Genomic DNA, 22,977 nt, shown 5'->3' with positions numbered 1-22,977 from the left:
ACACATCCAGTGCTTAGTTCATATAAGACTACAGGTGCATCTGTAGGCAAATCCATATTTATAGGTATAACCATGCAGCCTCATGCACAGATCTGGACACATACCCCTATGTTCATCTACACACACAAAGGCACGCTTGTACCTACATAAACACTTAACTAAGTATTGGTATACATATTTACATATTCACAAGCATGAGCACATAGAGAAAGGCACAATTTTAAGTGGATGCATTCATGTATACGTATGCACATACACCATACATGTACATGCCACATATATACACAAGCACATACATGTCTGAACACACCTGTCTTTCGAAGCAGGGGCTGGACTTGAAGGTGGGGCTTTGCCCACAATTTCAGAGCAGTGCTGAGTGAGGTCACTCCAAGCAGATATTGCCAATGCCCACCATAGACCAGTGTCCCCTTGCTTTCCCTCCCCTTGGTGGCAGAATTAGTTTAGGGGAAGAAATAGGTGTGTGAGACCTTGGTTGGTTCTGGCTTCCTCGTTCCCCGAGGAGAAAGGTTGTTAGGGTCAGAACACAGGTTCAGGAGGGTCTTGACTCTTCACCCTCTGGGGAGCTTTGCGAGGGCCGAGATGGTGTCCGACTCACTTCTGTGACCCCAGGGCCCAGCAAAGGTCAGTGAAAGTGTGCTGAACTGAACAGCACCTCTCAGGCTATTTCTAACAGTAGGTTTTATGGAAATGTATATTCCTTCTTCCCTCTCTCCCTTTATTGGGTACTTCTGTATATGGGGGTTACAGTGCCAGGTGCTGAGGGTACAGAGAGGAAACACACATGGTCTAGCAACTTACCCATGAGAAGAGCTCTGAAAGAGGTCTTGGGAAGGGAACACAGGACAAGAGCCTGAGAGGCCTTTGTCTGCAGGGAGCTCACACATTGTGTACACATTTGGCTTCCCTATCCCTTTGTCTCCATTTAGAGAAGTCTCAGAGAGCTGATCGGTTTGAATAAGGCTTTTCTAGGCTTCAGTTTCCTGATAGGGCCACGTCTCCTGTCACGGGGCTCACCTCAAACACAGCTATCCCAAAAGGGTGGCTCAGGAAGTCAGGGGAGGAAATCAGCATCTTTCTGTTGCCTCCGCTGAGGTCAATGCTGGAGAGTTGGTGCAGCTTGGAGTCTACCCAGTATAAGCGCTGGTTCAGCAAATCTTGGGGAGGAGAAAGGGGACAGAGGATGGGGTCTTGAGTTTGGGACCCCAACCAGGATCTCTGCTTCTCTGTGCCCTCTTCCCTACCCATATTTCTGGGCCTGGCCTCAGACTGAGGCCAGCCTGGGGCAACCGTCAGGAAATACAGGCACTGGCACTATTAGCGGGTACAGAAACAAAACCCATGGAGCTCCAGACGGTGGTCAGGATCAGGTAGTAGGACAGGCCCCCAATCCAGGGAAGGCAGGGCTCACCCAGGGTGATTCCATTGGGCCATTCAATGTTGTCTGACACCAGCGTTTGCCGGTCTACACCATTGAGCCCAGACTTCTCGATCTTGGCCTGGTACCCCCAGTCAGACCAATACATGAACCTAAAAGAAAGAAGAACTCAATTGTGCTTGTTGTCAGGGGACAGGGTTAGGGCTGTCTATGTCACGGCACTCAATGACCCACTGAATGTTGAAGATTGCGCGTGATGGGAACTGGGAAGGGCTCTGAAATCCACTGGAACCATCATCAAATCTAACAGGTAGCAGATGCGTTGGCTTCCCCTCATCTGAGAGCCTGGGGAAGCCTGTATTCACGGAGAGCTCATCCGGCCTCCGTTGCACCCCTGTGAGCCCCTTTCTCCCACTTCTGGCAGCTCTAACCAGAGTCCAAGAGGCCAAAGCAAAAAAGGCCCTTGTCAACCCTCTCTTACTTTCCTGGTGTGCAGAGGAGAAAGTGGACAGCTTACCCAGGGTCACACAGCTAGAACTCTGTCCAGGGTTTCTCTCTCTTCTTTCTTGAACATTTATTGAGTACCTACTCTGTGCCGTTTATGGAGTACCTACTTGTGTGGCAGGCACTGAGCTGAGTGGTTTCACCTCACATACTTACAAATGCAGTCATCACTGCCCCTCTAATCCAGTCCCCACAGAGCAGGCAAATGAGCCTTCAAAAATGGAAACAAGTTGTCACTCTCCAGTTTTTAAACTTTACGGCGGCTTCTCCTACTGCCCTTAAAATAAAACCCCAAATCCTTACCACAGCTGACAGAGCTCTGCATCATCAGGCCCCTGCCTACCTCTTTGATTGTCTCTTCTGCCATCATCCCCACCCTTCCAAACCCCACACCTCCCCATGGGGCTCCTTAGTTCCTCCAGGGCAGGAACTAAGCTTCTTTGTCAGACAGGCCATCACAGAGCCTCGGGCCTCCTCCGCTCTTCCCCTGGTTACTTCTCAGTTACACATCTCTTCAGTACAAAACCTTCCTCTGTGAGTAGGCTTACCCTGTTATTATCTCTCAAAGCACAGGATCTTTCCTTCCTAGCACTTACCCAATCAGTTTATTTATGTACACATTTGAGTAGTTTGGTGTATTTCACTGTCTATTTTCCCCACTAGTCTATAAGCTCCACCGAGGGCAGGCTCGTCTGTCTTGTGCCTCATTGTGTACCCGGCAGGTGGCTCATGCGTGATACAGAACAAGCTCTTATTTAATATTTGCTGAATAAAGTAATGTTTTCATTATTAGTTCCATTTTATAGATGAGTAAATTGTGGCTCAGAGGGGCTGACTTACCTCGGATCACACTGCTCATGAGCAGTGGAGCCAGCCTTCACATTTAAATACAAACTCAAGTGGAACTCAAGAGCCTGTGTGTTTAATTCTCCCCAAAACTGCCTTTGCTGAAACCAGGTGTCAAGCCAAGGCCGACTCTGGGCTCGGGGGGCCGAGTGGTTGCCCTGGATATTTTCTGTCAGCCACTTTGGATTCGCTCTTCACTCATCCCCGTTCTGCTCTGTACACCAAAAAACTGACCCATGTGCGAACCACATCAGTGGGCCTGGCTCCCTAGCCTCCTGGCTTCCAGGTGCATTCGGCAAAATATTTGAGCAGAGGGAGGGAGACACTGAGATCAGGATATTTGTTTTGGACTCCTCTCTACAAAGTTGCCTCCAGCTGGCTACTGCTCTGAAGGTGACCCTCTTTCCTTCCTGGACCAAGTACTCCTCCCTGCTCCTGCCCCTCAGTGCACTGTTAGGGACAGTGCATTAGATCTCATCCATGCCTCTGTAAAATAATTCCCTTGTTAAGCCCTCCTCAAATGATCTTAATTTGAGTATGCGGTGGGTTTCCTGCTGGGAGCCTGACAGATCCATAATGGGCCGGAGATGAGCTGGGTATAACTATGTCGGGGGGAAGCATACAGGGAGCAGGGCTGAAGTGGGGGCTACGTGAGACAGCTGAGCATCTGTAGGGTGCCTGGTCCTGTGTGGGGTCCACCTATGCGTGTTCATTAAATGGCGGCTGTCAAGTCACTGCCCGGAGCCTCACACATTCTCTCAAGTGGCCACCCTGGCCCCCAGCTGTCCTCACTGGAAGAAGAGGATTTTCTTATCCCTGTTTAACAATTAAGGAATCAGTAATTGGAAGAAGCTAGTGATCCTTGTAAACTTAATATGACACAGCTGCCGAAAACCATGCCCTCTCAGGACATCCCCACTGAGGAAGGGAGGGAGGGGGCCTGCTCTGCTCAGAATCTCTACCCCCAAAAGGGAGGTGTGGCCAGATCAGGGCAGCCTGGGTGGTGAGGGGCCCAGGGCACTCTGGGCACAGGGGTGGGCAGCCTGGAGCAGAGCAGACCCAGTGATCTTGGTCCTCCTGTCTTGCTGGCTGTCATGCAGGGCAGGGAGTAGACATGTTTGATGTAACTCCAGAGGCCAATGCAGAAAGTCAAAGTTAGGCAGATTTGGGAATGTGAGAAAAGATCCGAAACACTCTAGTGGGCAGAGCTGTCTTGAAATGAAACAGCCCCAGTGGGAAACCCTGTTCCTGGGAGCAAGGGAGCAGCCACCAGATGCCCACCTGTGGCATGCAGCAGCCTGAGGAAAGACTTCCTGCCCCAGGAGCTTCTACTAGGCAATCTCTGGAGCCCGATTCTGCTCTGACATGCTCTGATTCTATGATATGATGGGCAAGCAGTGGAGTCCAGGAGAAACCTGGGACCGACGCCCAAGGAACCCCTGGTCAGGGGTTGATAGTCTGAGGGACCCACATGGGCTTTCTTCCCTTGGGCTGTCTGAGCGGCTCAGGGCCGTCCAAAGTCTTCAAGAAAGCTCTTGTGACAGACACACCAGGACTCAGTGCCACTGGTGGGGGAATGGGAAGTCTGGGTGGGGACACTCACCCTCTCAGGGGGTCGACCGCGATGGCCCGGGGTTCACTGAGGTCACGGCTGAAGAGAGTACATCGGCGGCTTCCATCAATTGTGGCCACTGAGATGGTCTTGTTGCCCGAGTCAGTCCAGTAGATGTGCTTGTGGACCCAGTCCACCGCCAGGCCCTCTGGAGAGTGCAGCTGCTTGTCAATGAGGACCTCCTGCTCTGCCAGGTCGCTGGCCTTGTCCATGTAGGCGCTAGGAGCAACCAGAGCTGGCCGTGGGGCAGGTGTTCCAGCCACGGGTCCATCTGGAGCTGCCTGGGTGCCCTCTCCCTCTCTCAATTCCCTCTAGGCCATGGCAGTGGATTTGAGAGGAACTTGGCTACTTCCTATTCAACACATTTCCTGGGCCACCAAGGCAAGCATACAGGCTTGAGTCAGCTACAGCCTCTGGGCTGGAGGAGCTCAGGTTAGTGGGGGACGGGAATTTACAGACAGGTAATTACAGTGCAATGTGACTACGGAAAGCATTAGAGACTAGAGCAGCAGAGAAATGGAGACTCCATGATCCTGGAGGGCTGCAGAAGGCTCTATAGTTGAGTCCTGAAAGACTAGTTCGCTAGGAGCACAAGGAACAGAAAGCAGAAGGAATAGCATGTTCAAGTGCCCAAAGGTATGTGTTCTGGAATAGTGAGGTATTCGGTGGGGGTAGAGCTGAGTATGTGGGATACAGACTGGAAGTACATGTGGGCAGGGGCCACAACCTGACAGGCTCTGCAGGCCATGCTAAGCAGTGAGGATTTTATTCTGGAGGGAGTCATTGAAAAGGTCAGAGGACATGGCCAGAGAGGCATGTTAGATCACTGTGGCACTGATGCACTGGAAAGGGAGGGAGTGAAGGCAGGGAGACTGGCTAGGAGGCCATTACAGCATCCGGGTGAGACATGAAGAGTGTGCAGGAAGGCTGTGCCAGTGAGAATGGAGAATAGGGGCTGAGAACACAGTAGACACTCAAGAGGCAACACTAACAGGACTCTCTGTCTCCCAAATGCTGTTCTTCCCAAGGCTCTCTTCTCCCCCATGTCCTCTCTCTAGTTAATTAGTTCCATAGTGCCCACTGCCACCCAGAACTCTGGCTCTCCCATTGTGACAACTCTCTTAAGCTCCAGACTATAAAGGCAGATGGCTCCTCTCAGATGTCCCATGGACACCTGGAACTCATGTCCAAAACTGCCCACCCCATTCCCCTCCCCTCAGCCAGCCTGAATGGGCAACCCCCCCAACCCCACCCTCCTCTACTGCTAAGATCTCAGAGAATGGCATCACTGCCCACAAAACCTTCCAAGCCAGAAACTGGAAACCCCCAGAATAGGTAGTCTGTCATCAAATCCTGCCTCTTCCAGGCATAACTGTTGGGCAGGCACAGTTCTAGCTGCTTCTGTGTGTGTGAACTGAGTATGTGTCTGTATGTTGGGGGTGTGGTAGGCATCAAATTGTCCGTGAGTAGGAATTGATAGATCTGCCTCCATCCATCCATCCATCCATCCATCCATCCATCCATCCATCCAATCGTTCTTTTAACAGTCTACCCCATGCCTGGTCATCAGCAGTTCTACCATGTGGATCTCAGGACAAACAAAGGACATGACGTCTAAAGGGGAGCCCAGGCATGCAGGGAGGCAGGCTTGTGGTATTTGAGAAAGACCTACGAGAGGACCTCCTCATGTTGTGTGAGGACTTCTGGAGAGCCAAAGTCCACTGACTATGGCATCAGACTGCGGGTAGTGCCAGCCAGGAAGGGTGCCCCATATTGGGTAAGAGGCCCCCCTCTGTACTTTTCTCTCAAGATCACCACAATAGATGTCACTATGTTATGACACTATGTTACGATCCTCCAGGCAGTACCAGGTTGAAGTCATCTTTGACCGAGTCAACCTCAGTCATCCCCAGAATCCAACACACAGATACACGAGTTGCTTTTAAAAGTCCTCACCAGGGGCGCCTGGGTGGCTCAGTCAGTTAAGGGTCCTACTTCAGCTCAGGTCATGATCTTGCAGTCTGTGAGTTCGAGCCCCATGTCGAGCTCTGTGCTGACAGCTCAGAGCCTGGACCCTGCTTCGAATTCTGTGTCCAACCCCCCTCTTTGCACTTCCCTGCTTGCATTCTGTCTGTCTCTCTCAAAAATAAATAAACATTAAAAAAAAAAAAAAGTCCTCACCAAAGTCAGAAAGTCTTCCTTTCTGCCCCAGTGGAACATTTCCTGTGTCTTGCTCTGCCCCACCAGGCCACCAGAGGTCAGTCAGGCCCAGGTGCCTGGGGCTCTGAGCTGCTCTCCCAACAGAGCTCTCAGCCCAGGCCAGCCCAGGCCAGCCCAGGAGAAGGAGAAGGTCTGGCAGCTCCGTATCCATGGTGATCGCATGTCCTTTCCCAAGTCCCAGTCCGTCCTGAGGGATACTCAAGGTGGGGGTGGGCGGGGCACAGAGGCTACCATTCCTCTCCCTCTCTCAGGCCCCCACTCCTGCCCAGGCCTGGCACTGCTCACCTGTAGATCTTGCGGTAGGAGAGGTCACACCAGTAGATGCGATTGGTGGCAACTTCCACATCCAGCGCCACGACATTCTTGAGCATGGGGATAAGGCGTGAGTAGTCCCGCTTCACCAGATCGATCCTCCGCACTTCATGCCGGTTAGTGAAGATCAGGGACGGGCTTCTGCCGGCTGCCGTGCAGGAAGGTTGAGAGAAAAGGTCAGTGCAAAAGGCAGGGAACTGCCACTCGATGGCTTGGGTGAGGCCTAATTTTCCTATAAAACGGGGCGAGGGGTGCAATTCCTGCCTCACAGCTCAGAGGAGCAGATGAAATATAGGTATGAAGAGCATAGATACAAAGTACCATGTATAACAGAAGGATTTTCCTTCTCTTTATTAGACACAAACTCCCCCCAAATCTTCTATGACTGCCCACTTCGTTAGGCTCACACTGAAGGCCTCCTGTGGTGTGACCCCGAGCAACCCTTCCAGCCTCATCAATCACCCCCTAACACACCTCGATTCCAGCCACCAGACCACCCGTCATTACCAAGCCATGGCAGAGTTTGGCCACCTCGGGCCTTTGCTAAAGTGGTCCCCTCTACCTAGCACGCGCTGCTCCCCAACTCCCCTGTGAAGGGCCCCACTGCAATAGTTCAAGGGGCAACATGAGCATTAAGTGTTCTAGAAAGAAGACTGAGGCTACAGTGTGAGGACAGACGTCAGAACTAGGGGGAGAGTTGGAAGAGGTGAGACTCGGGGAGGTCATCGTGAGTCTTCAGTTTAGGCACAGTGTGTGCGGGGACGTGGCAAGAGAGGAAGCTTCAGCGGTTGCCGGGGGCCAGATTTCAAAGAGTCCCGTGAGCTGGGTGTAGAGTTTGTACTTTATTCTGAGCCGGTAGCAGGGGTGGGATGCGTGTTATGGCACAGATCATATACGTGCAACAGAGACAACACATGACAGCCCGTGCACACACAAAACCCATTTTTAGATTTAGGATTATATTTTAGGAAGCTCACTAGTGACCCAGACATTACTGGCTACTCAGTGTGAGGACCGCTGTGCCACAGGCCTGTTAGGACTAGCACCTAACTGGCTGCCACTTCTCCAGCCTGTTTTTAGATGTATCCGGCCACTCTCAGGTACCAGCACTGTCTGAGCGGCAACACGTGTCCCTGGAGTTGCCTGGGCCTTCTCCCTGTGTTTCAGTTGACACTTCTGCAGGCCACCCAGTCCCTGTCACTGTGCATCTGTGCCAAGCTGATGTGTTCCCTGGGGGCAGGGCAGGACTGGCACAGAGCCACGTGGGGCCTGGGCCCGTGACCCATGTGTGGATGGAGCAGGGTGGGAGTGAGAGGGAGGGTGTGGTACTGAAAGAGAGCGCAGAAAAACAGGACGCCAGGTGCAGGAAGGAGAAAGAAGGAAAGCCAACCTCAAGGCCCTGCCATTGACTGTGCGATTTCCTCATCCCAAAACGAGAAAAGGGGCACTATGTTGCGGAAGGCAGGAGCGGGCTTAAGGGGTTATCTTGAGGCGATTTTTACTGAGAGCTGCGTCCGTGACAGGAATCCAGTGTGCTGATGATCTGAGTTTTGTGTGACTGCACTTGAGATGTTCATTTGCGGGGGTCCGTGATTACGCGGCAGTTGGGTGGCGTTGCCACTGCACGTATACAATTCAGGGTGTGGGTTACGTGCATCCCACGTGGGGTGAGAACAGGCCGCACGTTACGTGTGATGTGATGTGCGTGCTGCATACTGTGCAGTTGGGGTGGTATGTTTTTGGGTTTGCCGGCTACAGGTCCATTACCGTGGCTGCTGTGCTGTTACAGTCTCTACACCGTGCATCGTATTAGTGCATCTGAACTCCAGACTCCTGTGTCCAACTGTCTCCTCACAACCTCTGCTTAGATGTCCAAGCAGTTTTCTTACCCTTAACATGCTGAAATCAGTCTAATATTCCCCCGAACCTGCTTCTCTCACCGTCTTTCCCAGCTCTGTAAATAGCAGTCCTGTTTTCCCAGTTGTTTGGCCAAAAACCTCAGCATCATCTTTGACTCTTTTTTTCTCTCACGTCCCACATTCGATTGGTAAGTCCTGTCGTTCCAAAGAAACCCGGACCTTCAAAGTATGTCCAGTCTGTCTGCTTCTCGTTATTTGCACTGCAACATCCTGGTCCAAGCCACGCTCACCTCTCTTCTGGGCTATGGCAAAACCCACTTACACGGTTTCCCTGCTTCTTCCCTTGCCCCCTACAGTGTCCTCCTAGCACAGCAGCCAGAGGAAGCCTGTGAAAGTGTAAGGCACACCGTGTCCCTCCTCGACTCAAACCCCTCAAAAGCTTCCCCCAGACTTGGACTGAAATCAAGAGTCAGCCCTTACAACGGTCTAGAAGGCCTTTGTGATGTGCCCCGAGTCACCTCTCCAAATTTATCCCCTATGCTCCCTGCTCTACCTGCACTGGCTTCCATGCTGTTACCTGAACACACCAGGTGTGCTCCTGAATTAGGGCCTTTGCACTTTCTGTTCCTTCGGCCTGAAATGCAGTTCCTGCAGATACATGCATGGCTCCTTCCTTCACCTGCTCCAGGTCTTGACTCAAATGTCACCTCCTCATGAAGCAGAGGGCGTCCCTGACCACTCTACCTGAAACTGTAACCTACTGCCCTCCTGGGCCTCCCTCCCCGCTTCCCCACTTCGTATTTCTCTTTTACTGGTAGCCCCATCTGTCATGCACTGTATTTACTTATCAGATTTCTTGTCTGTCTCACTCACTAGGATGTAAGTCCCATGAGGGCAGACAGGGATCTGTGTCTGTTTTGCTTCCTGCCAAATCCCCGATGCCTACAAGAATGTTAGGTGTTCACTATAAAGAATGGAATAGGACGGATTCAGCTGGCTGAGCTGACCCACGGGTAGCTCTGCCCAGGTCATGCGCTTTGTGTGGACTACCCGTGTTGTGTGTGTAGTCCACATGGTCCAGCTTGGGTCTATACGTCGTGAGTGGTGCATGTGCAGTCTCTGTGGGCTACACTGGGTGGCTCTGTGCGGGGTCTGTGTGGGTGTTAGTGTGGAATGTGTTGTGTGGATGACGTATACTTACAGTCTGAGCACTGTGTGTGTCACCTGCTTTCTGTGTGTGTATATGCACATGTGTACCCATCTGCTCCTCACATATGTGCAAGCACGCTGCTTTCTGTATCCTCGCAGAGCTGCCCCCTCGTCCCCCACCTTAGGGTGCCCATACCGACGGCCTTGCAGTTCTTGGTCAGCGTGTCCATCTCGTAACCCGGGTGGCACTCGCACTTAAAGTAGCCTTTGTAATTGACACAGATCTGGCTGCAGGCGTCTGGATCCTTACACTCGTCGATGTCTGTGGGGAGGAGCCCAGGTCAGAACTGGCAGGAGGATCTGCCTCTGCTTGGTGGGGGGTGGGGGGGGGTGGGGGGTGGGTGACAGGAGGGTCTCACCGCCACAGGTCTTCTGGTCCAGGAGCTGGTAGCCTGCTGGGCACGTGCACTCAAAGCCAATCTTGAGGTCAGTGCAGATGTGGGAGCAGCCGCCATTGTTGTGCAGACACTCGTTCAGCCCTGGGGAAGGGACACAGGCTCCTGAGGGTCCAGGAGCCCAGGCTAGGGTGGGGGCAGGACAGGGGTAGGGCCTAGAGCTGAAGCAGAGACTCAGGGCAGCGGGACTCCCACAGAACCAGGATGCTCTCCAACCTCACTGAGCCTCAGTCTCATGAACCGGGTGACTAGGGAAAAGGAGGCTCAGAGAGGGGGCAGGTCCTTGGTCCAGGCCAGACACAAAGACAGGGACAAAGTGGAAGCAGAACGCAGGTCCTTTGCCTCCCAGACCAGAGCTCTGTCTACCAGAGGCAGCTTGGCTGCCTGAGTTCTTTCCTTTCACAAACACGTTTCTTACAAATCCTTCTTCCTTGTGACCTCATCGTACATGGACCACATCCAACTCTCAAGATACCCCAAGAACCCCTTCTGAAATGCCCTTGCTTAAATACCTCCAGCCTCATGGAGCCCACTTTCCTCCTAGGTAGCTGGTTCCACCTGGAACAGGCCATTATAAAGCTCCTCCTCACTGGACTGGCCTTCCTGAAGCTTCTGCTTCCACTCCAGCTTTACTGGGTGGGATTGGCCAGAGTCTGACAGCTCCCTCAGAATCTCCTTTAAAGTGCTAATTTGTGGGGGTGCCTGGGTGGCTCAGTCGGTTAAGTGTCTGACTTAAGCTCAGGTCATGAACTCACGGTTTGTGAGCTCAAGCCCCATGTTGGGCTCTGTGCTGACAGCTCAGAGCCTGGAGCCTGCTTTGGATTCTGTCTCTCCCTCTCTTTCTGTTCCTCCCCACTCTCACTTTGTGTGTGTGTCTCTCTCCCAATAAAGATTAAAAAAATTTTTAAGTGCTAATTTCTGGTGCCCTGCCATTCAAGCGCCTTCCTCTGGACACATTCCCTCTGTCCATGTCCCTCCCTGGACAGGGCCCAGTAGTCTGCCGTCAGAGGGAGTCTGAACAACAAAGGCTGCCCCTACTGAGCTTGTGGTTATCTAAGACCCCAGGCTTTTTCTACATAGAGCTACTGCTTGGTCAGTTCTCTCCCACCATGAAATACAATAGATTATTTCCACCTGCTCTCCTCTCAGCACCCGTCCCTCTTCCTACACTTAGCCACAGGCCTGGTCCCAGGAATACCAACTGCTACAAAGGGTGAAGGGATGCCAGGAGGTTACCTGGTCTCCTCGTCCTCCACCCCCTCATCCCCTCTGGAAGAATCCTAGGGGACGTCAAGGAGGCCAGGACCAAGGCTCACCATGTTCTCATAGCATCTTCTGAGCTTTGGAATCCCAGAAGGTGAATTCTGCAAGCCAAGAGAAGGTGCCATGCCACCCTTCTACCCACCAGGCTCGTGCACTGCCGCTCCAGCCAAGCCAAGCAGAGCTGAGCCCGCCATGGCCATGCACATGGCCGGTCTGAGCTGCCCACCCCAGGCCATGCACAGCTGTGGGTGCCCCCGCTCCAGCCTGAGCCATGCTTAGGGAATAGGGACCCCTTTACCCCTGGGCCTCCTCCTGTTTCCCGGGGACGTTGGTGGAACTGAAAGAACAAGATGACAGCAACCTCATGACTGGAGGATCTCGGGGTGACTCAGCCAGGCCCAGCCCTGGGAAGGCCCAGCCCAGTGGGGTGGGTGGTACCATGGCAGCTTTGGGGTGGTCTGTGTGGAGATCCACCCCCGGGAATCTTCTGTCACTCCAAACCTTCCCTGCCCTCTCCCATACCGTATTATCCCCCCAGTGCTGTCCATCCATCTGCTCACCACTCACCCACTGCCTCATCCATGCCCCCACTTGCTGCCCCCCTCTCCCTCTCTAGCAAGCTGCAGGTAGCAGCAACTTAACAGCTGTATTTATAGAGCACTTGCCAGACTGGCATGTGTCGGATGGCCCGGAAAAGGGAAAGCTCAAAGTGGCTCAGGCTTCTATGAAAGAGGAAAGCACAGAGTCCTCCAGGGCCGAGGTGCCTGGGGGCAAGAGAACGGGTCCGTGGGTCCGGACTCTGTGGCCCCTGCTCTGGAAAAGCCAGAGCCGAGGCGGAGGCTGAAGGGCATGTCTGGGCCTTCCCAATTCTATCTAGCCTGGAGGCGATTGATTCTGCTGGGGGCCTGCAGGGGAGGAGGGGTGGTGGTCCAGAGGCCTGAGTGGCATCTGAGGCCCAGCAGGGAAGGAAGGGGCAGTGTCACCTTCCCCAGCACGTGCGCCTACCTGCATGCTCACACGCACCAGCTCATGTGCAAAGGCACCGACAGGCCCATGGACTCCACAGACACATTCACACAGATGCGGGGACACGCAGAGACACGAGATGCGGTTCCCTTGCCTCACTCAGAGGAGGAGCCACGGACACAGATACTGGCCTCTCACCAGCACAGAGACACAAATACATGCGTACACACTTCTCTCAGGTATGTCATGCAAAAGACCAGAAAGAAGAGATTTAGTAGGTTAGTGTCCCTGGTGAACTCCCAATCTGGGCGGGGTGGGGGGTTAGGCTCCATTGCTCCCACTTCTCTATCCTCTTTTCCTTAGGCTTCTTCTTCTGGAACTTTACCTGGCAGGGCCCTTGGCGGAGGGGTGGGGGCAGGAGGGCCCGAGAGGAGAATCTGTCCTGCAAGCTTAGGTGGAGCCTGAGTGACCTTCACCCAACCACTCTTCCATTCAAAATCAAGTTTTAAATCTCAGAAAGGGGTGGAAATATGCCACTCCTGGGGAGTTCTAGAGAATGAAACCCCCCTGAGTGCCCAGGATGGGAGATGGTGGGTAGAAATGAGTCTGCCAGGAAGGGAGGGTCCGATGTAGGCTCTGTCCTCCCAGGAACTCTCTGTTCAAACCCCTGACCTTGGCAATAAACCCTCCTGGAGCCCACACTGGGTTTCCAGCATGTTCAGTGGGATGTTCACTTCACCTACAGCCCAGACCCTCCTGTTCTTTTTAGCCTGAAACACACCCTGACAGCTGTAGTTATTAGGAACGTTGCCTCATTCTGCCCCTCACTCACGCCCAGCCTGTTAAGTCTTGTCTCCCAGATTGTCTGAGCTCCTCCTCGGGGTCAGGTTGGTGCCACCTTCTGCTGATTGGTCTGCCTTATCCTCACCCCAGGCCTGGCCTGAGCCAGGTGGCCCTGGGATCCACTTCAGTTGGCCACCTGCCTGCTGTCCCCTACCTCTCCCTCTGCAGGGGGCTGGCTGGGAGGCCTCAGGGGCCAGGGCCCTGGCTAAGTCAGGAGGGCAGAATTACTGAGGAAGAAAGTTTCAGAGTGAGCACATACTCAGAGGTCTGAACGCAGAAGGAGTGAGGATGAGAGTCCGAGTTTGTGAGAGGAAGCATAATTGAGCATCCGGATTGGAAAGAATAGGCAGTTCGATTTGTAGAGATGCAGAACGAGGCCCCAAAGGCAAAGAGCCCCATCTGAGGCCACAGGACAGCCCACGAGTCCAGAGAGAGGGTGAGAACAGAACGTGTGCAGTATGGCAGGCACAGGCCTCCACCGGGATGCCAGGAGGGGGTGGGGGTGGGGGGTTAGTCCAGCATCCAGAAGTAGACAGGTACTGTACCACACTCTTTCAGAGGCTCATCCGACCAGTCCCGGCAGTCCCTTTGAGCATCACACACTTTCCCGCCGTCCACGCACTCGCCACTCTTACACTGAAATCTGCGGGGACCCTCACATGTTGACTCTGTCGGGCCGGACAAGAGAGTGGACAGGACCTGTGAGACCTTGGGCAGGGAGGGCTGGGCTGGGCTGGGCCAGGTCCCTGGGAGGTGAGCAGAGCTCCAGCCCCAGTCCTCCTGGTCTCTACAGGGCCCAGGACAGACAGTTGAATACAGGGCTGGTGGGAGCTCTGTTCATAGAAGTACAGGACCCCAGGGATAATCAGGACGCCCAAGCATCATCTAGCTTGGCAGGGCCAGAAGGTGGCGGTGTCTGCACCTGATCTGGCAGTACTGGGGCCCTGAGAGGGAAAAATGGGAGCCCTGTGGAGATCCTGGGGGCTAGACTGACCATCTGAAGGAGACCTGTGCCCTAGAGACCCTCCATGAGGGAGGCTGCCTCACTGCCCAACCCTTTATCCATTTCCCCAGATGACCCAGGGTCAGGGTCCCAGAGAGTCATCTGAGAATTAAGGAGGCTCCCAGCAGGGGACTGAGCTTCTTCTCACTCTGGGAAGGAAGCCACTTGGAGGCTCGGGTGTGGACAAATGGTGGGGGCTGGACTTCCTGCAGTGTCTTTTCACATCCCCCTAGGCCTCTTTCAGCTTTTTGCCAAGTCCTTTAAAATCTGGTTCTGGGGCCAGTAGGCCTCCAGGGAGTAAATCTGGGTAATTTAGGGGGCAAGGGATGCTCTGAGGGAAGACACAGCTCAGGGACCGAGGGGAGATCTCTCCAAACTCTGCTCTCTCTGGAGCCTGGGAATGCTCAGGCCTCTTCTTTGAGGAGGACGTTCCCCTTTGCCCCCAACTCCACGCACCCTGCAAGCAGCCAGCTTCGTCACTCCCGTCCAGACAGTCCTGTTCCTGGTCGCAGCGCTTGATTGTAGGGACACAAGTCCCATCCCCACACTGGAACTCATCCCCACGGCAGGTCCCCAGTGCTGCCAGGAGAGGGCAAGGAAGGAGCGTCAGGGCCAACATGGTGTTGGAAAAGCTCTCCTCCCCCAGCCCCAGCCCCCATCCACCCCTGGCAAGAACAGAACCGGTGGCTGAGCTTGGGAGTCCTGACAGGACACCTGGCCAAGGCACTTCCAGTATACAGATGGGGAGACTGAAGCTCAGAGAGGGGGAAGGCCTCACCCAGGATCACACAGCACTCTGGCTGGCAGAGCCAGTCTAAAACTCAGGTCTCCTGTTTTCCCATCCACTGCCTCTCCCCAGGGCCACCCATCTACAGCCAACACGTGGCCTTTTTTTGAGTGTTGGTGTTCATTGGTTAATGACTTCATCCCTTCAGCAAACCCTTCCTGAGTGCCCACTGCATGCGGGGCACTATGTGGGGTGTGGGGAACCCAGAGGCTACTGAGAGGCTCTCCATCCTCTAGGAGGTCAAGGGTGCCGGGGGGGTGGGGGGGGCTGAGGAATGCACAGAGGACATCACAGAGTCGGCCACGCTGTAGGATAGGGTGGTTCAGGGTAGCCCAGGGGGAGAGACCCAGCCCAGCTGGGAGGATTGAGGCGTTGAAGGACAAGCAAGCCCAGCAGGTAAGGAGGGTTGGGGGAGCTCCTGAGTGTTTCAAGGTCTCGGGCACTGGAGCCAGCGGGCAGGGAAGGGCAGGGGTGGGAGACATGACAGGGAGAGCAAGACCAGAGAAGACCCTTGACCTGTGGGGTTAGACCTGAGCCGCGCAGCTTTAGAGCCTTGGGGACCTCAAACAAGACTCCACCTTCCCCAAGCCCACGCCCCACCGTAACCCAGGTAACCCGGGCGGGCGGGGCAGGCGCCCTGGACGCCCGCACATCTGGCCGGCCGGAAGGGGGTGGCGGGGCCGCGCAGGGGCCGCGCAGTACGGGGGGCGGGGGCTTACGGCAGTCGGCCTCGTCCGACTTGTCCTTGCAGTCGCGGTCGCCGTCGCAGCGCCAGCCCAGGTGCACGCACTCGCCGCTGCGGCAGGCGAACTGGGCGGGCGCGGCGCAGGAGGCGGGCGCGGCGGTGGCCCCGGGGCCCGCACGGCCGCACAGCTCGGCCGCCTCGTCCGAGCGGTCCTCGCAGTCGAACTGACGGTCGCAGACCCAGCGCTCGGGGATGCAGGCGCCGCCACCGCCGCCGCCGCCACCACCGCCCCCGCAGCGGAACTCGCGGGGCCCGCAGGCCGGGTCGGCGCAGCCGCGCTCGTCGCTGCCGTCGCCGCAGTCGTCGTCGCCGTCACACACGAACACGGCGGCCAGGCAGGAGCGGTTGCTGCACTGGAACTCGTGCGGGGCGCACACTGCGCGGGACAGAGAGCCGGGTCGGCCCGGCGCCCCGGCCCCTCCGGCCCCGCTGCAGGGGCCCTGACCCTCGCCCACCGGCCGCATGCGCTCTGCGGGGCCCGACGGTGGACGTGCCGTCAGGGACTGCACAGGGGGCTTCCAATCCGGGGCCATGCAGGGGGGGTCTTGGGCAACACGCTTGCCCTCCCTTGAGCCTCCGTAGCCTCACTGGGAGCGAGAATTCCCGTCCCGCCTCCAGCATGGCAGTGGGGCTAGGAGCGCTTCCGCGGCAGGGCACTGCCTGTCTTGAAGGGCCTTGTGATATTCCTAGGAAATACCTAACGTGACACTGACCTTTCCCAGGTAACGAGGTCTGGAGCTGTCTCCTAACAGCACAGCTCCAGGCCCCTTCCCCCGCACCCCCCCCTCCCTGGCCCGCACTATCCCAGTTAAGTCCCCTGGCCTGGCATCCAAGGTCACTGGCACGGAACCACTGCTCTACCCCAACACCTCACTCCTGCACACACCGTGGCTTCAGCCATACTAGACTATCTGCCCACCTGCTCACCTCCAGGTCTTTGCCCAAGCTGTTCCATCTGCTGGGTGCTCACCTCTTGCCCACCACCGTCTCAATTTCACAATGAGGAGTTCTCATCGTTCAGGGGCCCCAATTCCACCTCTTTCACAACACACTTTGGCTCTCCTACTTGGGAAGCCTCCCTCCACCTCTGCTTTCCTTTCGGGTGCCCTTCACAGCATGCTCAAGTGTCTGGGCCTGATGACCTTCTCTGTCTCCCTTGTGACAACCACATGGACAGGTTCTGAGACTGACCCAGCTTCGTCCTGAGGGCCTGGCACAGAGCTCCGGGCAGTGCACGGTGTGGAGCGGATGGATGCTGGACCAGCCCAGGTGTGAGGGGTAACTAAGGGATGTGCAGTAGTTAAGGGCATAGGTCACTGGCCCTGCCTGGGGCCCTGGGTTTCCTCTCTCTGGTGAACTGCTCGGTTCAGAGCCTGGGAGGGCCTTGGAGACCACCAGCCCAACCACTAGTTTACCGATGGGGAAACTGAGGCCCAGAGAGGAGCAACTTGCCCAGGGTAGCACAGAACCAGAACTCAGGTTTGGGGCTCTTCTCTCCTACTCTGACCCCTCTCAGCTTTCTGGTTTTCTCCTCTTTTCCTGGAGTGTAAGCTGTTTTCCGAGCAGCGACCTCTTCACCTTTGCCTACTTCATTCCTTACACAGAGGCCATGAAAAAGCGTGGGGACCCAGGTGGGACATGAATGCAGTGGTTATGGCCTTGGGTAATGTGGTGGTGGCAGCAGCACCAGATCTCTCCACATGGGGGCGCCAAGAGTCTGTTTTAATTTTCTGATAGAAAAACGTCATTTTTCATTGTTACTGGACATAAAATAGAATGATGTCTTCAGTTTCACAATGTAGGCAGCTCCTCATGTGTTGCTGACAGCTCTATCAAGTTTCTGACAGTTGCTTTTTTCCCCCCCTTCTGGGCTTTTGGGATGTTGGGGCACTGGTGGGAAAAGCACACATTACCTTGTGGTGTCTGCCCCTCAAGATTACTCAGATGCCTAGATTAGCTCCCTTCTTTCCTGCCAGACTCAGCTTGCACATGTCTGGGGGGAAGGACTCACTAAGTTTAGCGTTCTGGGAAGATGTGCTTCTTTATACTGAGTTCTCCCTGAGGTTCAAAGCTGACAGCAATATCGAGAGCCATATTCTCAGATCTGCATCCAGAGACCCCACTCCCAGCACTCACAAATGGAAGCAGCTCTGAGGGAGGAGAGAAGGAGAATTCTTCCTCTGCCCAGGTGGTTGGGAGCTATGGCAGAGACACTCAGTGAGACCTTCTAACCCCTCCCCTCACCTCCCCATCTCCCTCCCAAGATGTGCCCTAGTTAGAGATACTCCCACCCTGTGCAATAGGGGCTGATGGCCCTTAGAGCTGGGGAAACATCTGATTATGGGTGGGTAAGGAGGGAAGTGGATTTTCATTCGCCAGCGAAGCTCCGCAAAATCATCACAGCTGAAGAAACAGGCCAATGCCATCACCAGGGCTTTGAAACTGCTGGCCCCAGCCAGGATCTCCCCCCCATACCCAGATGCTTCCTGCTTCAGACACCTCAGAACTCCAGACTTGGAATCTAGAATGCTGTGACTCAAAAGGCTCCAGAGAGCTGGCATTTCCTCTGGGCTAGGGAGGATGGAGAGGATGTAAATATAGAGGCTGGTGGAGGAAGTGGGGTAGGAGGCAGTGGTGGGTAAGTGCCTGGCAAAAGCCCCCATAATGCTGCAAACCACCCCTATCTCAGCCCAGCCTTGCAGCCTCGTTATCGACAGCCAGTCTGTCTCCCCTATTAATCATGAGCTCCCAGAGGGAGGAGCGTGTAGGATTCACCTCATCATCCTTTCAGAGCCTGGCTCCAGGCCTGGCACACAGGAGGTGTCCATCGAATGGAAACAAGCATAGCCCCACTGGCCCAGGACCTGCTGGCCTGCTCCCTGGGAAGGAGATAATCCTGTGTTTGAAGCTCAGTGATGTGGAACTACCCCAATGACCACTTCCATCTGTCCCTGCCGAGGCTGCTGGGGATGTCTTCCCTGCCCTGTGACATTCGAGCTCACCAGTCTGAGATTTCAGCATCAGACGTCCTTCACACTTCAGGAGTCTGCCCCTCCCCCCGGCACCACCAGTGCCCTGGCCCAGGCGGCCACCATTACTTGCCACGTCCTGGCTCTGGCCCCCTGCCCTCGCTCGGAGGTTGGTGGAGACGGATGGAATGGATGAGCAGATGTCAGATATGGTAGAAGTACTCCTGGGCTTGGCTATCGAGAGCTGGATTTGAATCTCAGTTCCATCACTCAGCCTCGGGTGCTTTTCCTCACTTGTCTGAGCCTCAGTTTCCTCACCCGTAAAATGGGAATGATCATGGCTGCTCGTGAGGTGGTTGTGAGGATGAAAGCAGGAAATGTCTCTCCAGAGCGCCTGGCCATTACTAGTGTCCTGATCGTTACCCTTTGCTCTCCACCCACTGAGCCCCGGAGAGAAGGCCCCTCCCAGAAGTGGCTGCTGCTCCCCAGTGCTGCCTGACCCCCTTGTAGACCCCGCGACCTAACCCAACTCACAGGTGGCACAGCCGGCCTCGTCCGCTCCGCTCTCACAGTCCTTCTCCCCGTCGCAGCGCCACGAGGCAGGCACACACTTGTGGCTGGCAGGTCCACAGCTCAGCTTCTCTGCGGGACACACCTGTTTGGCTGTGGAGACAGACACAAGGGCATGGCTTAGGCAAGGGGGACACAGGGCATGGCGCCAACCAGTCCTACTGCCCGACTCCGGCCACCTGGCCTGAGCCCCTGGGAATCCATCAGGGCCCTCCTGCCCAAGGTCCCGGTTTCTTCATCTGAGAAGCAGCCACTGTCTGCCTCAGAGACCCTCCCAATCCTACATCCGATCCCACCACTCCCTGTCTAACGCCCTTTCGCGGGCCCCTGGCCCCTGGCACTCAAGCCTCCCTGACTGCCTCACCAGCCCCACCTCCCTCCCTCCAAACCTCCCCTTTCAGCTCCAGCAACTCAAAGCTGCTCGCTTCTCTGTCATCTCCCCTCTGTGTGCCCTGGGGTGAAATATACTCCAATTTAGCCTCGGTTTGGCTTCCAGATCAGTGACTCGGCGATCTGAACCTGTGGATTTGGAGGGCTCACCAAAGCCCCAAGAGCTCCCTCGGTGCAGCCCACCCCCTCCTGGCTGCTCCCCCAGCAGTGGTGCCGAGCCCGCTGTTGCGAGCAGTGCTGTGCGGCAGGGCCCAGCGGGACCACACAGCTATAATTACTGCAGCCGCAATCAGAGGCTGACTCAATCAGGGGCCTGAAGCCCCAGGGTTGATTCTCAATTTGGAAGAAAGAATGAGAACCCTGATCAGGGCTGGGGACGGCTCTCATCCTGAGCGTCCCAGGATGAGCCACGTGACAGACCCAGCTGTGATAGATGCATTTTGGACCTCCGTGGCTGGCTCCCTACTACCTTCCAGGGTGTAAACTCAGTCGTCTCTAGGACGTGCCAGGCACCGAGCTAGGCACTCATTTCATCTTCACAAAAACCCAGCAGGGCGAGGATTATGTCGAGGCCTCCAGCTCGGAGGTCGAGTGCATGGGCTCCGGAACCTGGCTTGCTGGGCATGGATTCAGTCACTCACTGGCTATGTGACCTTGGTCAACAGTCCTCACCTCGGTGCCGATAGATTGGGGAGGATACTATTCCCTGGCCCATAGGATTGTTATGACTCCCAAGTTAATGTCTGTAGGGCACTTAGAAGCACGCTCGGCCCAGTGCTCACTTATGATTATGCACTCTCCTCCAAATGAACAGAGGAGCACTTGTCTCTTCACTCAGCGAGTATCTATTGGGTACTGCTGTGTACCAGACATGGTGGTAAGCCCTGGGTGCTAGTCACACAGCTGGTAAGAACTGAGCGGGGACTCAAAGTCAGCTGTGTCCGATGCCGGGCACTTGGCACAGTCCACTGCACCTGCAGGCAGAGGTCACTCTTGCCTCCGCCTTCAACTTCGCTCTCTCATCCCCGACCAGGTCCTCTTTCTCTGCTTCCATAGCAGGGAGGAAATGGCACAAGAGATGGAGAAAAGGGCAGATAAGATGGGAGAGGGGGCAGCTGTTTGAGGAAGGGCCCCCACACACTACTATACCAAGGGACAGGAGTACCTTGGACCCCAGAGTTATCCGTAGGAATAGATGTCATGAAATACGAGGCACCCTGCTGGGAACACAGGATTCACAGGATTCATTTTATGGAAATTCCACTTCCCAAATAACTGTTGCATAGAGCCCTAGAGAGCGCTGACACTCAGATCTTCTACAAAGACTGCCTTGCAGGGCGCCTGGCTGGCTCAGTCAGTTAAGCGCCCAACTTCGGCTCAAGTCATGATCTCGCGGTCCATGGGTTCCCGCGTCGGGCTCTGACAGCTCAGAGCCTGGAGCCTGCTTTGGATTCTGTGTCTCCCTCTCTCTCTGCCCCTCCGCCACTCCTTCTCTGTCTCCGTCTCTCTCTCTCTCAGAAATATATAAACATTAAAAAAAAAAAAGACATTCTGCAAAGGCTGCCTTGGGGCAGGGTGTAGGGTGGTGAAGGAGGTCTGGCAGCTGGGAGGTGGGTGCTTCCGGAGCACCTCTATTACCCCTGCACTGTAGGACCCCAGTACGCACAAGAGGGAGCTGAAGCCGACCAGTGTTTCCCAGATTCCTGACTGTAGGGTGGGGTGTGGGGGCTGTGGGAAAAGCAGGTTCCTGGGCCTGGCTCAACTTAGGCTGAATCCAGACTTTGAGGGCAGAGCCCAGGAATCTGCATTTCAGTAACGCTCTTCAACCCCTGGTGATTCCCATGCACCCCATTTGAGAACCACTGGGTTAACATTCTGCAAGTCTAAAAGATATAGGATATGTTATCCGTTTTAAATTCACTCCTATAAAAGCGATAGAAGCATTCTGTATGCGTGCAAGCTCCCGAGAGAGCAATGAGACAGAGGCACGAGGTGACCGTTTACCCCTGAGCCACGCCTCAGGAAACAGAACTTCACGGGGAGCTGGAAGGAAGCCGTATTTACTGAGCACCCACGGTGTGCCAGGCTACTTCATTTTCTCATTTCACCCTCACCCTCCCAGATGAGCAGACCCTGCAGGATAGAGGTGCCAGCTCCAAGGGCGCCATTCACAAAGATCTTCATAGCAGCACCCCTGGGGTAGAGCAGGGCAGCAGGCCTTCAGGTAAGCACTCCATTCTGCAGATGAGGAAACGGGCTCAGAGAGACCAAAGAACTGGCACAAAGATGCACAGCGGGTGAGAGGCAGAGGCAGAGAGGCTTCTGACTGAAGCCTGCCCTTTCCATCAAAGCCTGCACGCCCCCGTGGATGGAGAGGTAGACTGAACCGGCCCCAAACTCTACACCCAAAAGCCCAGGTGACTGAAATGGACCTTGACCGTCCTCCCTACCTCTCGGGGCCTAGTTCTGCATACCCCAGTGCAGCAGGCAGCCGCTTGAACTTTTAATGAATATTTATATAGTTAATTGCATAACCTTTCAGCAAGGACAATGATTAAACAATCCGTCTGCTTCCTTTCTTTATAATTAATAAGACATTTGCTGTGTCCTTAAATAGACAGCTCTAATTATAGGCTCCGGAAGATTCAGCAGTGCCTGACACCAGCCCTCGTACCCTCAAAGAGCCAAGACCCGTCCTGGAATGCTAGGACCCAAGAGGTCACATCGAGGAACACCCACTATAGTGACAGCAGTCAGAGACCCAGCGAGGGGAGGGGCCTGCCTAGGCTACTGAATATCAGGTATTCCAACCACCTCTCTCTCCTAGAACCTCACCGTCTCTGTTGTAATGCAGCTCTTCCCCGAAGCTAGCAGGCGAACCTCGCTTTCCAGGCTCCTGGGTCAGGCCTCCTCACTGCCTAGCCCCGGGAGGCTGGTCCGGGCTGGCGTACAATATCCCCTTATGAGGCGAGTGCTCTTACCACCTCCATTTTACAGACGAGGAGAGCAGAGCCCGGAGAGGGTACGTCATTGGCTCAGAGTCTTGTGGAGAGAGGCAGAGATGGACTTTGAAGCCAGGTCTCTTACC

At 55.1% G+C, this 22,977-nt stretch overlaps 1 protein-coding gene across 3 annotated transcripts in view; it reads right to left on the bottom strand.

The window, feature by feature from the left end:
- Positions 1-22,977, bottom strand: part of LRP8 (LDL receptor related protein 8) — a 76,352-nt gene that overhangs the window by 13,186 nt on the left and 40,189 nt on the right. Inside the window, exons 4-13 of one of the 3 annotated variants that reach the window (XM_047085226.1) lie at positions 19,464-19,592; positions 15,935-16,336; positions 14,885-15,007; positions 13,971-14,093; positions 10,318-10,437; positions 10,095-10,220; positions 6,864-7,038; positions 4,350-4,577; positions 1,430-1,548; positions 1,036-1,175 (exon numbers count right to left, since the gene is read on the bottom strand). In XM_047085226.1, coding sequence (XP_046941182.1) covers positions 1,036-1,175; positions 1,430-1,548; positions 4,350-4,577; positions 6,864-7,038; positions 10,095-10,220; positions 10,318-10,437; positions 13,971-14,093; positions 14,885-15,007; positions 15,935-16,336; positions 19,464-19,592 — 1,685 coding nt within the window. The remainder of the gene's footprint in view (positions 1-1,035; positions 1,176-1,429; positions 1,549-4,349; positions 4,578-6,863; positions 7,039-10,094; positions 10,221-10,317; positions 10,438-13,970; positions 14,094-14,884; positions 15,008-15,934; positions 16,337-19,463; positions 19,593-22,977) is intronic. The other 2 variants (XM_047085227.1, XM_047085228.1) reach the window with 2 other exon arrangements.

The sequence above is a fragment of the Lynx rufus genome, unplaced genomic scaffold, assembly GCF_022079265.1.
Source record: "Lynx rufus isolate CCGP_SWC_20201006 ecotype Redwood Valley unplaced genomic scaffold, mLynRuf1.p SCAF_2, whole genome shotgun sequence".
NCBI classification, from domain to species: Eukaryota; Metazoa; Chordata; class Mammalia; order Carnivora; family Felidae; genus Lynx; species Lynx rufus.
The sequence above is the reverse complement of the archived record's forward strand: the minus strand, read 5'-3'. Positions and strand labels throughout refer to the sequence as shown.